Source organism: Lupinus angustifolius, chromosome LG09, assembly GCF_001865875.1.
Source record: "Lupinus angustifolius cultivar Tanjil chromosome LG09, LupAngTanjil_v1.0, whole genome shotgun sequence".
Taxonomy (NCBI): domain Eukaryota; kingdom Viridiplantae; phylum Streptophyta; class Magnoliopsida; order Fabales; family Fabaceae; genus Lupinus; species Lupinus angustifolius.
The window spans coordinates 20,910,679-20,925,540 of NC_032017.1; the positions used below are offsets into that span (position 1 = coordinate 20,910,679).

General features: G+C 32.5%; 4 protein-coding genes across 6 annotated transcripts; 3 read left to right on the forward strand and 1 right to left on the reverse strand.

The window, feature by feature from the left end:
- On the forward strand, positions 627 to 6,255 carry LOC109356793 (BTB/POZ and MATH domain-containing protein 4-like). 2 transcript variants are annotated; one of them, XM_019600333.1, is made up of 4 exons: positions 627 to 1,107; positions 3,621 to 3,966; positions 4,151 to 4,430; positions 5,787 to 6,255. In XM_019600333.1, exons 1-4 carry the CDS (start codon positions 716 to 718, stop codon positions 5,972 to 5,974), a joined length of 1,206 nt encoding a protein of 401 aa, XP_019455878.1. In that variant the 5' UTR covers positions 627 to 715; the 3' UTR covers positions 5,975 to 6,255. The 2 variants fall into 2 exon arrangements, with proteins under 2 accessions (XP_019455878.1, XP_019455876.1); XM_019600331.1 differs by lacking the exon at positions 627 to 1,107 and adding an exon at positions 1,676 to 2,823.
- LOC109356803 lies at positions 7,842 to 8,728 on the forward strand. Its single transcript, XM_019600345.1, has 3 exons — positions 7,842 to 7,970; positions 8,071 to 8,230; positions 8,511 to 8,728. The coding sequence occupies exons 1-3, from the start codon at positions 7,891 to 7,893 to the stop codon at positions 8,592 to 8,594; spliced, it is 324 nt and encodes a 107-aa protein (XP_019455890.1). The 5' UTR covers positions 7,842 to 7,890; the 3' UTR covers positions 8,595 to 8,728.
- On the reverse strand, positions 9,598 to 12,333 carry LOC109356796 (very-long-chain enoyl-CoA reductase-like). The gene is made up of 5 exons (XM_019600337.1): positions 12,259 to 12,333; positions 11,730 to 11,826; positions 11,538 to 11,577; positions 10,169 to 10,923; positions 9,598 to 9,845 (listed from the first exon to the last, which is right to left on the reverse strand). The coding sequence occupies exons 2-5, from the start codon at positions 11,796 to 11,798 to the stop codon at positions 9,777 to 9,779; spliced, it is 933 nt and encodes a 310-aa protein (XP_019455882.1). The 5' UTR covers positions 11,799 to 11,826; positions 12,259 to 12,333; the 3' UTR covers positions 9,598 to 9,776.
- On the forward strand, positions 13,910 to 14,749 carry LOC109356802. Of its 2 annotated transcripts, XM_019600342.1 has the most exons (3): positions 13,910 to 13,985; positions 14,023 to 14,318; positions 14,532 to 14,749. In XM_019600342.1, the coding sequence occupies exons 1-3, from the start codon at positions 13,929 to 13,931 to the stop codon at positions 14,638 to 14,640; spliced, it is 462 nt and encodes a 153-aa protein (XP_019455887.1). In that variant the 5' UTR covers positions 13,910 to 13,928; the 3' UTR covers positions 14,641 to 14,749. The 2 variants fall into 2 exon arrangements, with proteins under 2 accessions (XP_019455887.1, XP_019455888.1); XM_019600343.1 differs by lacking the exon at positions 13,910 to 13,985 and having other exon boundaries at positions 13,994 to 14,318.

A 14,862-nucleotide genomic window follows, 5' to 3' on the forward strand; every position in this document is an offset into this window, starting at 1 on the left:
TTTAACCATTCAAATTTTAATTTTACCTCATAATTCAGTATGAGAGGATTTCAACCCGAAAAACATGTATGGGCCTAGGGACAACTCTCATGGTTTTTATCAAAATGTATAGTATTTGATTACTAGGATGTCTATTATTGAAAACATGCTTTGTGTTCTTGTTGTAGGAATCAGTTTGTGTTAAGATGTATTAATTATAGTTATTTAGGATCATATGATTTTACTTTAGAAATAAAAAATATTAAGGGCAAAATAAAAAAATAGAATCATGATGATAATTATTTCAAATTTTAACTTTATATATATATATAGTATAGATATAAATAAAGCTTTATCAAATTACATAAATTGCTAGCATAATCTACTAAAATATTGTATATTTTTATAATCATTTAACTAAATAGATTTAGCTAAAAACTTCAATTCACCTACCTCATTTCTATTTATACTCTAATGAATCCAATAACAAGCAGCCACGTGGAGATACCATTCGACCACACTCCACTTTCTCTATAAAACCAGGGGCAATTCTGACATTTCACATCCCATTACGTCAACCTCTACATCATGACCCTTTCTTCCAAAATCCAAACCAACCACTTCACCAACACTCCTTCATTTTCCAGAAAATAAAAAAGAAAAAGAAAAATAAAAAGAAAAAGAAAAAAGCAATTCCGATTTTTAATTCCAGATTCGGAAAATCCATTTTCCCGCCATGGCCGGAACCGCGACGCCGGAGAATTCACTATTATCGCCGACGAGCTCACGGTCGGTGACGCACACGGTTAACGGTTCACACAAATTCGTGATCCAAGGATACTCATTAGCGAAGGGGATGGGAGTAGGGAAGCACATTGCGAGCGATGTTTTCGCCGTCGGAGGGTATCAATGGGCGATCTACTTCTACCCTGACGGAAAAAACCCCGACGACAACTCCGCTTACGTTTCCGTCTTCATCGCACTCGCCAGCGACGGCACCGACGTTAGGGCGTTGTTTGAGCTCACTCTCGTTGATCAGACTGGACAAGGGAACCATAAGGTTCATAGCCATTTCGATCGATCGCTTGAGAGTGGTCCTTATACACTCAAGTATAAGGGTAGCATGTGGTAGGGTTTTCAAATTCCATTTTCATGCCATTTTTTTCTTCATATTTTTGCTCTTTTTACGTTTTGATTATATGATATGGTTTCAATGTTTATTGATTAAGTTTAGAATCTCATTTTGATGACCTTTCTCCAATTATTATATATTAATTAACACATCATTGGAGAAGCAAATACTCAATATGTAACATTCATCAATTGATTGTTCTAACACATAATTAGTTTATACTTTATAGTGGTTTAAGTGCAATAAAACTAAACTTTTTATATCCTGAAGCTAGTTTAATCAATGACTAGAGAAATTGGGATTTTCCTGGCTTGATTTTCATGTGATTTTTCCTTTATACATGTATGATGGACTGTATCTCTTCCATTTAAAATCAATTCATTATTATCATCTAAGACACGATAGTTCATCTTTCGTATATATCTTTTTTAAGTTATGTCCTCATAATTAGCTCACCAAAAGCATTATATAGGTTAGTTAGCAGGCTTGTTCTCCGGTTATGTTGTATATATAAGGATAATTATTTTTATTATCATCTCATGTTTTATGATGCATGAAGGTTTCACAGGTAAAATGACCCCGTCTCTTATTTATTTTTTGAAGTGTTTTTGATGCATCTACATTGTCCTTTTGTACCATTCGTCATCTCTCCAAAGGCTCATAACTTCTCCTTGTATTGAAAATAAATGGTAGATTAATATGAAAGTATTATGTTGTGTTGACATTTATGAAATGTTGATCTTGTTTATCTGTTCTTAATGGATTGGAGAACAGATAAATGTGAAATGCGGAACTTGTTTATCTGTTCTTATAGGATAGGAGAACAGATAAATATTAGATTAATGTAAAATGTCGATCTTGTTTATCGAAAATCACTGCGAAGTGTGAAATAATGTAAAAAAAATGGTGGGTCCCACTGAAGAAACTTTGATGGGTTGTAGGATTGGAGATGCTCTAAGGGCATATAAACCGCTACTATTCCTACATCAATAGACATCCTATGACGAACTGCCACGTTGAGATACTGTTCTCCATACTCCATGTTTAGTATAAAACCAGGGGCAAATCTGATACATATTATCTCCTGATGTCAACCGAATTTATCTCTAGTCCCTAAATTGCGACTCCTCTTCTTACAAATCAACCACTTCTGGGTTCTCTCTCATTTCCCAATACGAAACTTCGATTCCGTACTCTCCGGATTCACAAATCCCTTTTGTCTGTCACTCCTTCAATTTTTCTCCGTGAATTCATTTTCATTCGGATTGAGGAATTCAATTCTCACCCCTCTTCGTATAAAAAAACAGAGAGCACATGGCCATGGATGGAACCCTAACACCAAAGAAGTCTCTGTTATCGCTGACGAGCTCACGGTCAGTGACACAAACAATTAATGGTTCACACAAATTCGTGATCCAAGGGTACTCGATGGCAAAGGGGATGGGAGTTGGGAAGTACATTGTGAGAGATTTGTTTACTGTCGGAGGGTACTGTTGGGCGATCTACTTCTACCCTGATGGAAGAAACCCCGAGGACAACTCCGCCCATGTCTCTGTCTTCATTGTCCTCGTCATCAACAGCACCGATGTGAGGGCACTGTTTGAGCTCATTCTCGTTGATCAGAGTGGCAAAGGGAAGCATAAGGTTCACAGTCATTTTGATCGACCACTCGAGAGTGTTCCTCATACTCTCAAGTGTAAGGGTAGCATGTGGTAGGGTTTTCAAATTCCATTTCTATGTCTTCTTAATTATTTTAGTGCATTCCAATAATGCCATTATTTTGGTATGTTTTTCTATTTTAATTTTATGATATGGCTTGAATGTTTCTTTAAGATTAGAATTAAATTTTGATGCATTAATATCCAATCATAACTGTCAGGTCATTAAAATTGTTTGACTCTCAAAACAACTATATCAAAAGTCACATACATAGTCATATATTAATGTATAGTTGATTGATAGTTTGAAAGAGTTTACACTGACAGTGCATCTGAATCATGGTTTAATCAACATATAGAGAAATTGGGATTTTTGTAGCCTGATTTCCATGTGTTGTTTCCTTTTATACATATATGATTTTCCGCATCCTGTATTCGAAAATCAATTCATTATTGTCATCTAAGACCCTATAATTCATCTTTTTTCTTCTTCGAAGTATGTTAATTATGCTTGATCATGTCGGCATGTGATCTCATAATTAGCTCACCAAAAGCATTATATAGGTCACTTGGTGGGCTTGTTCTTGACTTGTGGTCTATATAAGGATAATTATTGTTATTATTACCACATGTCTTATGGTGCATTAAGGCATCACAGGCAAAATGACTCCTTCTCTTGTTCTGCTATTTTTAAGTGTTTTCGGTGCATCCACATTGTCCGTTTGTACTGCTATTTATCCCACATGGGCTCCTAGCTTCTCTTCGTATGGAAAATAGACGCTAAATTAATATGGAAGTACTATGCTGTTTTAATGTTTGTGAAATGTTGATCTTGTTTATCTGTTCTTTAGGGGGTACAAGAGGTTTTTCAGACGGTCTTTGCTTGAAAGCTCTGATTTCCTCAAGAATGATTGCTTGAAAATCAACTGTACAGTCGGAGTTGTGGTTTCAACAACTGATAGTCCACAACTTCACTCTATTAATGTCCCGGAATCTGACATTGGATCACACTTTGGTGCACTACTGGAAAATATGGAAGGTTCAGATGTTATTTTCAATGTTGCAGGGGAAAGGTTCCCTGCTCATAAGTTGGTGTTGACTGCTAGATCCCCAGAATTTCGATCTAAATTTTTTGATGGTTTAAATGCCGATAATCAAGAGATTATTGTTACAGATTTAGACGCTAAGGTTTTCAAGGTAAAAACTGTTCTTATTATTTTCCTCCCTTTTCCTTATTTTATTTCTCTGTTATCATTAAGGTTAGGTTTACTCTCTGTCATTGTATTTTTTACTTGATAGAAAATAAGATTTTATAGTCGTTTAAGAGGCAAAGTACAATTAGGGAGGATAAGATGTCCTGATTCTGCTCTTACTTTGACAGGCCATGCTGCACTTTATCTACAGGGATACCCTTATGGAAGAGGTGGATGAGGTTTCATCAACCACATCTAGTGATTTTCCCATTTTGGAGACATTGACAGCAAAATTGTTAGCTGCAGCAGATAAGTTTGGCTTGGAGAGACTTAAACTGATGTGTGAGTCTCGTCTTTGCAAGGATATATGTGTGAACTCTGTAGCCAACATTTTAACCTTGGCTGACAATTGCCATGCCACAGAGTTAAAAGCTGTTTGCCTAAAGTTTGCTGCTCAAAATCTAGCAGGTATACTTAGTATGACTTCCTCTATTTGCTTGGTTAGCAATTATGCAAACAACAAAATTGATGTTTTCCTTTCATTTTTGTTAGTGATGAATGGTTAAAAATTGAAATGAAAAGAAAAATGAATTCAGATGCTCTGTATTCTCATGTTTCCTACGCAACTTGAGTGGAAATTGTTAGAATAATTGAGTCTAAATCCACCCAAAAATTAATTCATAGGGGGAGAATTGCTCAAGTTATTATAAAAGACTTCATATTATTAAGCAATGTGACTTCAATACCTTAACATTATATAAATATATGTGCTTTGATGCGTATTCATAGAGACTGGATAGGAAAACTGTATATTATATATTCGTTGGCCAACTTTTGTCTCCATGTAACCCTGTTCTAATTCCAGTTGTGCTGCTGATCATTACGTTAGAACTCTCGGGGCACAACAAAAGAGGAAGTGAAAGTAAACTTCACCTATGGCTTGGTCATGAGATTTACTGACAATGGCCTGATACCATGGATTGGTACTCAATCTATTCAAATTTCATAACATTGACATAGGCAACCACTTATACAAAAATGTTAGGGTTGTGGTGATAGGAAGGTTCTATTTAAATATTTTGTTCAAATAAAATAAATGGTTCCTTATTAGCCATATTTTTTTAATAAAGTGTGCCTCATTGTGTAAATACTGCTGTGTCCAAATACAAAGCATTTGGTGAGGATATGGATTAGTTTTGTGGCTCAAAATCCACCGGATGTGGTAGTCATGGGATGTTGGTTACCTTCACAGGTAATTTTCTGAAAACATGACAGGCCATTTGTCTAGTTAGATACTTAGTAAAATGAAAATCATGACCTCTTCGGTGTAGAAAATTATAGTCCTCCATTACATTTGGTTATTCATATCCATAATGTCATAATTTGCCGAATCAGATTGGTCTCGCCAGTTGAATCAGAAAATACCGAGAACTGGTCCCCCGACCAGCCCAGTCTACCCATTAAAACTGGATTTTCAAAAGCTGGTAAAGAATTGGAAAAACTGGTCCTTGAGTGGTCCACTGACCAGTTCACACAGTTGCAATGTTTTCTTTTTATTTATTTTTTTAATTTTACTCATTATTTGGTTTCCAATTTTTAAACCAAAATTAAGCATTTTTTTAATTATGTGGTAAAATCAAATTAATCATGTTGGAAATGCATTTAAATGTCTTTCCTTGGTTTTATTTATTCACTTTGACACATTGTATTGTATTTTTTCTTTTACTTATATTGTTATATGTACACCTCTCTCTTTACTGTTTCCATAAGTGGTCCAGTTCTGAAAACTCTGATGGTTCTTTTTTTTGCTTGGACTTGTTGCAGCTGTCATGAGATCTGAAGGATTTGAGTCAATGAAAGAAAAGTGCCCAAGGCTGCAATCAGAGATCTTGAAGACGATTGCGGGATGTGAGGTTGATAGCTGCAGTGCAGGGGAAAAATCTCAGAGTGTGTGGGCTCAACTTTCAGATGGTGGCGATGTAAATAGCAGGAGGGTGAGGCAGAGAATATGATATCTCTCTGATTCTTTTGTAAATGCAGGTGATGATGCTGAAAAACTAGAAAAGAAAAGGGAAAATCCTCTTATATCCAACCTTTTCATGTTTCAATAGGACGTTGTTTAGAAAAAGCAGATAGACTAGATATTATTTAGCTTTTTCATGTAAAAATGTGACCAGCGATGTGTATGTTTTTTATGTTGTTTGTCCAGAGTAGTCAATGAAAATGAACTTATTCGCAGTAGTCTTTTAACAGACTACAATATTTGAAAGTGGATATTTGGGTTGCTCAATTTTATTTTATCTCACCATCTGTATCTGCATTTGAGTTTTGGATGGGGACAAATAAAAGGGAAAGACGTAAGAGCTATGAAATATGATGGGAAATGACTTTGAAACATTCATTTTCCTTTTATTCCCTTTCAAAACTCAACTCGTAAATAAATATGTTAGTGGTAGGTCCATACATGTGAATCACAAGATAGAATTAGTGACACAAAATCCTTTTACTTTAAGGTTATTTCTTTTAAAAGGTATGTAAGTTTTATGTAACAAACAACCAAATAATTATCTTACATACCAAAACTTAGTTACTTGGTGATGTTAGATTATTGGTCAAGTTATTAGTCAATAAGCTTATATTTGATAAGTTATTTAAATGTGTATTTGATGAGCATTTGTAAAATATAATTATGAACGAATTTGATTTAGATTATAATTTGTTAGAAAATTCATCATGAAAGTTTCAACTAAACTCAAAACTTAAAGTTTTCTTACTTTTTACAACATAACATTAGAAATTCCAAATATGATTATATAAAATTGTCAAACATATTAGCATTAAGTGTAATCCATGTTTAAACCATTCTTGCACCAATTTTTATACTTCTTTACACTTATTTATATTTAAGCATATCAACTAACATTATACATCATCCCTACAATTTCTAAAAAACAAAAATAGAATTAAATCAACCCCAACCTATCTATATTTCACTATAGATTAGTGATATCATTGGTAATTTATGATTTGATCCTAAGATTTGAATTCAAGTTATTAGTTGTTATAAGTGATATGGACCTTAAGTTAATATCATCTCATATCTTATAAAGATGTGAATTCTACTCTAGTTATCAACTTAATTAATAATATTCCTGTAATTATCAAAAACTTTACATTACTAATTATAACCAAATGGTTTATTTTAAAATTAGTCGTGGATCTTTTGTATAATTCTAATTATTGAGATTTAAAAAATATATTTAACCCCACTATATATACGAATAATTGAGATTTAAAAAAAAAACAACCCGTACAGCCTTGAAAAGATTTGACAGAATTTTATTTTTTATATAAAAATTTATCCATCACAAATAATAACATAAAAACCTGAACTTTTATTTTGTTATGATTATAATAATAAAAATAAATAACTAATTCAATAAAATTCAAAAAAAGAAGAAAGATAAATGACATAAAAATCACTCTCCGATGATTAAGAAATCGGAATAACTATGATAAAAATAGCTCCTAATATTAACATCCCATTAGTTATTCACTTCATTGTTGATAAAAGAAAGATAATTACTTCATTCTATCATTTTGTTTTTAGTTTATAAAAATCAGCCAATCACTATGACTCTATGATAATAAAAAATACTATATCATACATTATTAATAATCACAATCAAATTCTCATTATTAATAATACATTAATAACTTGAAATTAAACGGATTCAATCAAAATCAATAAAAAGATTTGGTTCACACAATAATTTCTTATATGATATCTTCAGAATATATCTAATAAATTTGGCCCAATAAGAATATAGAGCTAGATACTTTTTCAAAGTCGGTTTCTTGCATCCCAAGGTTTTAGCAATTCTTATTTATAGCCAATTGGGCACTTATTTCTCATCTCAAAATTTCAATGGAAGAGTGGTGTAGTCATTGTTGCAGGTTCATTAAAATCATCTTAGAACCATGTTCTGAACCTGGTTATTTTGTGAGGTATTTTTATATTCTTTATTCATTGTTATGGTTTTGTGAAATTTTGATATAATATTTATTCATAGTAATGACTTTGGAGTTTGTGTTGTTTTTTTTGCAGTTCTTGTACATTGTGTGGGAAGCTTCTGTCTGATATTTTTGATGCTGTCCCTCTCCAAATGATAATAGCAACTAAAAAGAAGAGATTTAAGACTCATTCTAGAAGATTGAAAAGAGTTAGAAAATTCAAGCATGATGTTAAACTTGACAAAACAGATTCTGTAAGTACTCTCACTTGTTTTGTTTGATGAAAGCTTTTCTTAACATAGACTTGAATCTTGTTCGATAGTGAGTTTAGTACTAAATCGAGATAATGATATGTGGTATAAAATATTTTAACCATTCAAATTTTAATTTTACCTCATAATTCAGTATGAGAGGATTTCAACCCGAAAAACATGTATGGGCCTAGGGACAACTCTCATGGTTTTTATCAAAATGTATAGTATTTGATTACTAGGATGTCTATTATTGAAAACATGCTTTGTGTTCTTGTTGTAGGAATCAGTTTGTGTGGATCCTATTGTTAAGGAAGAGAAGAAGCCAATAAATTCTGACACAGTTCAGACTTCTGATAACCATTGAAGTGGCCTAGTTCTAAAAATGTTACCTTATGTTTTGTTTTGATAATGAAATTCCTTCATACAATTATGGATATTGTTTATTTTTAAATCATTTTAATTAGGCAAAACTTTGTATACATGTGTGAATCTATGACATGATACATGCACTTCTATAATCAGATTGTTCTAAATAATTATATTTCAATTCTAATGTCATTTACCAAAAACCAAAATCCTTCCAATATTACACTAACTGCAAATTTATATATAAGTCAAAAGTAAAGTAAAAGTGTAAAACTTGAAAATTTGTTAAAGAGGAAGTAGCTAAGTTTGGGTTCTATTCAATGTTGGAAGCAGCTCATACAAACCTAACCATTATTCCTTATACCATCTAAGCTTCAATTTGGGATTAACACATCTATGTAAAAACTGAATTGGGACTCTATGTTGTACATGATTAAGGTGAATCAAAGTTGAGTGCACCACACACCCATCTAATGTAATGGGAATCAATTATATAACATGGTTCACATGCAAACATTTCTGAGTTTATTTAAGTGTGAAGTGAAAGTGATGATAATTCTAGTGTTCTTAATTTATTTTAAATATATTTAGAATAAAAGACAAAAAATTAATGAAAGATAAATATATTTTAATTTGTTGTAAAAGAGTTATATATATATTGAGTTGTAATATTCACTTTGTAACTAGCTAACAAAATAGCATGGCGACAGACACTTCGTATTATAACATAAAGTACATCAATATAAAAAACTTTCTAATTCTTTAAAGTGAAATATATAAAAATTGAATACATAATAAAAATACTTAGTCGGTAGATACGAAGTGTTTTTCGACAAGTATGAATAAAAGAGAAATCAGTGTTATGGAGCTGATTGTTGAATAACACAGAGGTGGCTTATGTGGTGCATTGTTAGAGACAGTAAATAGGGTAGCCAACATCTAATACCATCAACACAAGATAGAGATTTTGAAGAAACAATTATCCTCAGTAGCATAATCTAGAAATGATACCAAATTTTCTACAAAATACTCAATCAACTTGGTAGTTTAAAGTTGCAAAGAAATTGAAACACAGTTGCATATCTGATATGAAATAATTGCTAAAATTTCATCAAGCTGCAATTCTAAATCTCAGAATCCTGTGAGCTAGAAGTGGTGACTTCATTAGTGGCTTTAGCTTCTACAGGAATGGCGGCAATATTATCCAACGACGAGGATACCTGGGCTGCCCTTCCTTTCCATCAAATAACTGCAGGTGAATCAACGAAAAGACGAGAAAAAAGTAGTAAGATTGATTATAAAAAGAATGCAATGAGGAGAAAAGACTAATAAGATTGATTATTAATATAAAAGTGGAAGGAAGTACATCATGGAATCAAATAATCAAGTTAGCTACACCTTTCAGAATCACACTTGGAATTGTTCATTATCTATTTTTTATAGGTTCTATAGATCCTTTACAAGAATGTTTTCAGGTGGACCATGTCCGTTCAATAGTTGCAGTTGCACTTTTATAGAATAAGCACGAAACGGAATTAGCAAAGTGAAAAAATAAAAGGTATGTAAACAAACCTTCTTCAAGCGCCTGTGCTTTGCAATAGCCCAATTGGACATGATAAAGGTAGCAACAGCGAGAAAAACGTAACCCGCAACAGTTTGTGTTGCAATGTTGAAGCCCAACCACTGATAGATCTCTGTTGTATAATTTGCACATGTCACGATATTGAAGAGAAAGCCACGTGGGATTTGATATCCGCTGCTCCCCTCAGGTTTGCGAAGATTCCTCAGTATAATATGGCAGTAGAAATTTGAAACTTGACAGAGTATTCCAAACCCAAATCCAATCTTCATTTGAAGGTCACTTACAGGGGTATACAATGGGTGGTTCACATAGTACGCAATATAAGAACCAAATGTCCAGTAATAAGCACAGTTGCGAAACACATTGGAAAGGGGTGAGGTAGCATGGCTGAAGCGATGCACGAAAAATGTTTCCAGGATTCGTTTGGCATAATGGAAACACCAATAGTACAAGGCATATGTCTGCACAGGACGGATGACACGTTCACCTTTGTAGCCAAGATACTCGTAGATGACAGGGAAATAATAGAAGACTGGATAGAGAAGCAAAGGTCCCAAATACTCGCAGAAAAAGAGTGTACGATAAGAAACTTGTGGGCCCAAGTCCTTGAGTACTACAGTTAAGGATTCTGAATTTCCATCTGTGTACTCTTTCAGACTCTTCTTGTAGTTAAGCACTACGGGCCTTTCCTTTGATCCTGGTTGGACAGGAAGTGTTAAGCGCTGCCTCGAGGGGTACTTCTTGGCTGTTGAAGTGAAACAAACAAATAAGGTCAATGATCTATGAAATCCAATAATTCTTTAATTCACCTACGCAGTAACTTTCATAAGCCAAGAAGTAAGTTTCCATTCTAATATGTCGAGTTTAATAACCTCGAGTACGTTAGCTTGGATGATACCAGCATTAAAAACAGAATCCTATCGTAATTAATTCTTTAAAGCTACCATTATAATATATCAAGTCTAACAACTTAAACTAGGTTTAAATAAGATCTTATTGAAAAGGACTTATGGATCTTTAAATTATATTGAAACTTCAAGGCCGCTGCACAGTCTGAAAAAACGAAACTTGCTAGTGCTTTATTTAGCCGAGGTTTAAAGGAACTCCAACACGGTTCTATGATCCTCTAAAAATTAAAAGAAGAAACAGCTTACAGAAATCTTAATAGTAAGAAATGCAACCTCTGAGGCTGTCATAACGGAGAAGATTATCGATTATCATCGCACACTATGCAATAAACTAACACCTATCACACATTTACATAAATCTACCCATCTCATAAATAACTAAACTAACATGTAGAAAAGTAAATTTATACATAAGATATAGAAAAAAAGGAAAAAGCACATGTTCACTTACTTCTCCGATGAATTTCCGTCTGCAGATCTGCAACAGTACCCTGAGGCAAAGAAACAATGAGATTAACCATACATCATTTACTATTGAACACAAAGATCTCATTTCTCAAAATAAAATCCATCTAGGATATAAAACAAGTACCCTTTTGGTAACAAAAAATAAGGGTAAGAAATTGAGGGAAAGAATACATACAGAATCACTGAGCTGAATGCCACCCTTAACTATTTCTCTTCCACTCCTAGAAACCAAAGTAACCTTCATCCTCAAAACTCAAAGAAAATCACTTCTCCTAACAACAGTAGATTCAATAGAAAATGAGTTACATAAACATTAGACACCATATATAATATACATCAAAAACCATAAATTATGATAACTATATTATAATTGATTTAGATTGATCTGATTTCATCCTTCATTAAGTTAGGATTTGTTTTATTATGCTTATCATCTATTCTAAACAAGACATCACAATATTACATTCCAGAATACAAGTTTCTCCCTACTATATATTTCTAACAATAATAATAACAAAAAGAGCAAAATATTTATGTGAAGCTAACAAATATGCAATTGTGTTATTATTATTATTATATAGCAGAAGCCCCACGTTGAATTTGTTTAAAAAGTGATGAAATAATCAAATCTTAGCAAAACAAGACAATTTTGAAGCTGGTTATTGAGGAAGTAATAATGGGTTTGAAGAAAGTAGTGAAAAGACCTAAACTTTGAGGAAGAAAAGTGAGATTCGATGATAACAAAGAAGGAAGATGAGAGAGGAGCAGAGAGTTACTGGAATAAGTAGTACTCTAGTTCCAAACAGAAAAAAAAGGGTTTATTTGAAAAGAAATAAAATATGGGGAGGAAGGGAATAATCATAATAAAATGAATTAATATGTATATATTGACAGTGAAAGAGTATTAATTTACTAATATTAACTATCGTAATTCTTAAATAAAAATAATACAAATCATACAAATTAATTGTGAATGATATGAGTCACAGTATAAACTATAAAATATAGAAATATAGGTTGGGGGCATTAATGGGATATGGTTGGGGTAGGACAGCTAACAATTTGTGTAGATCAACTGCCCAAATGGATAGTTAAGTGTTTTTCTTTTGTGGGTATGGATGAAAAGAAATGGATTCATCATGTTTGTTTTGGGGTTGTAATTGGGTGAGTTCATCTATAACCCACATTCTTTATGGTCTAGTTAAAAAAAATAGATTCATTTACATATATTTATTTCTATGGTGAACTCTTATTTTTTATAGAAATCAAACTAATTCATAGATATATTATACGATTAGATTCTAGTAAATTATTATCATTTTAATATTAAGTGACATTGTATTACTTCAATCTTTTTAGTTAACACGATCTCTATTTATAATCTGATTTTACTTTAAGTTTTGATCCGTGTAAATTGTTCTATAGTATGAAGGTGGTAGGTTAGAGTCTTGTATTAAGGCAAGAGTCAATCTTAGACTACCTTACCTTGGGTGGGTATTGAGAAGAGACTTCTAAGCTCAAGTTAGTATAAATGAAGGTAGAGCGAGAATATGAGAAGGTAAGTAATCTTCCTTATGAGAAGTCTCTTCTGTTTATAGAGAGACTGAGTGGTGAGCAATGCAAGGTAGGTGTGCTTTAATCGTAATAGGTCACCCTGCTATATTGACTAGTACATTGCCACCTTGCCTTTTTTCATATTGTTGTAGTCGCACACTAGGATTGCTCCTACTGCATGACAAGGAGTAGCCCGTGATGCTCAAAGGGCTTGTTCAGTCTTGTAGCATGGTTCTATGTTTTCAGTTGGCATGCTTTTTACGTGCTGATTAGGTCATATCTTATAGTTGTCGTCTTTTTCTATAATTAGGTCGACCATCAAGGTATAATTAACAATCACATGAATCAGATTTTATTTACTTGATAATGAGTCAAGATTCTAGAGATCGACCAGATCTTATCGACGTATCACTGTTGTTATATTTTCTACTTGTTTTTTTCTTTTTCAAGATTAGTAATGGTGATATACATGTACTTATTTTATAATAAGTATATTTACTCCTAATGGTTGGTTGAATTAAGTTTTAGAAGAAAATGTACTATTATTTTATAAGTATATTTTACGACTCTCGAACTTTCATTGTCACATCATTTCCGTCCAAAATTTAACTCAGTATCAAAGAGTAAGGTGTTGAGTGAAGTTAGATATAACATTATAATGAATGGTGATAGACTAATAGAGTAATGGAAGTGCATTTACAAACCAACTAATAGCATTATACATGATGGTGATTTTTTATGAGAAAATAAATTTGCCATATTAATATGTCTGGTAGCATCAAATTAAAATATCTAGAAAGTTTATGTATATTATCTTCCTATGACCTTAGCAAAAACACTCACCACACAAATATTCAATTCCAATATCCTCTCCTGCTACTACATTATTCTCTTTAAGAAAGAAAGCTAACAAGTTTGTATTAAGCATGGCTTTATCATTTTCATTTACTACTACTACTTACCCATCTTTAAAGCTCTATACCAATTCACTTCATCAATGCAATCAACTTCACAAACCAAATATAGTTGCATCAATAAAATGTGAATTAAAGGACTCATCAAATGAGCCAGAATTAAGAGCAAAAAGTTCCAAGCTAGAGATAGGGTCTCCCATTATTGTGACAGAGGCTCCAAAAATGATTAAAACTGCTGCTTCTGTTCCATGCCTCAGGGTTAATTCTGGTTTAGTTAAGCCTGGTGATGTTGGAAGGTACTTTACCTCTTCCCATTTTTTTCTTCTTATTTGACTATATTTTTTTCAGTTAGTTGAAGGAGTAATTGGTTCAGTTAAGTTAAGATATTAATGTACATAATGTTTAGAAAGCATAATTCATGTAAGCTTGGTTTTATTCATTGTTTGAGTGTAGTAGCATATGAGTTTGTTAGCATCAAGTGGTTAAATGCTAATTGGGTTATCATGCAGAATTGTGTCAAGAAAACCCAAAGATGTGTGGGCAGTGAGACTCAGCATTGGAACCTACCTTATAGATGGCAAATATTTCAAGCCCTTGGACCTTGCTGAATATAACTAACCCTCAGTGTAAAGATTCTTCACTCAATGCAACACAATTTGGTGTATTTTCTGATATACTGTGGAAATTTATAAGTTGAACTTGAGCACACTTTTTCATGTGTGATATATATATATATATATATATATATATATATATATATATATATATATATATATATATATATATATATATATATATATATATATATATATATATATATATATATATATATATATATAT

Coding starts and splice junctions, on each gene's coding strand:
- LOC109356793 (XM_019600331.1), top strand. CDS start 2,426: ATGGCCATGGATGGAACCCTAACACCAAAGAAGTCTCTGTTATCGCTG. Junction 2,824..3,620: donor AAGTGTAAGGGTAGCATGTG/GTAGGGTTTTCA, acceptor TCTGTTCTTTAG/GGGGTACAAGAGGTTTTTCA. Junction 3,967..4,150: donor TAGACGCTAAGGTTTTCAAG/GTAAAAACTGTT, acceptor TTACTTTGACAG/GCCATGCTGCACTTTATCTA.
- LOC109356803 (XM_019600345.1), top strand. CDS start 7,891: ATGGAAGAGTGGTGTAGTCATTGTTGCAGGTTCATTAAAATCATCTTA. Junction 7,971..8,070: donor GAACCTGGTTATTTTGTGAG/GTATTTTTATAT, acceptor TTTTTTTTGCAG/TTCTTGTACATTGTGTGGGA. Junction 8,231..8,510: donor AACTTGACAAAACAGATTCT/GTAAGTACTCTC, acceptor TTCTTGTTGTAG/GAATCAGTTTGTGTGGATCC.
- LOC109356796 (XM_019600337.1), bottom strand. CDS start 11,798: ATGAAGGTTACTTTGGTTTCTAGGAGTGGAAGAGAAATAGTTAAGGGT. Junction 10,924..11,537: donor GACGGAAATTCATCGGAGAA/GTAAGTGAACAT, acceptor TCACTTCAACAG/CCAAGAAGTACCCCTCGAGG. Junction 9,846..10,168: donor AGCACAGGCGCTTGAAGAAG/GTTTGTTTACAT, acceptor ATTCACCTGCAG/TTATTTGATGGAAAGGAAGG.
- LOC109356802 (XM_019600342.1), top strand. CDS start 13,929: ATGACCTTAGCAAAAACACTCACCACACAAATATTCAATTCCAATATC. Junction 13,986..14,022: donor ATTCCAATATCCTCTCCTGC/TACTACATTATT, acceptor AAAGCTAACAAG/TTTGTATTAAGCATGGCTTT. Junction 14,319..14,531: donor AAGCCTGGTGATGTTGGAAG/GTACTTTACCTC, acceptor GTTATCATGCAG/AATTGTGTCAAGAAAACCCA.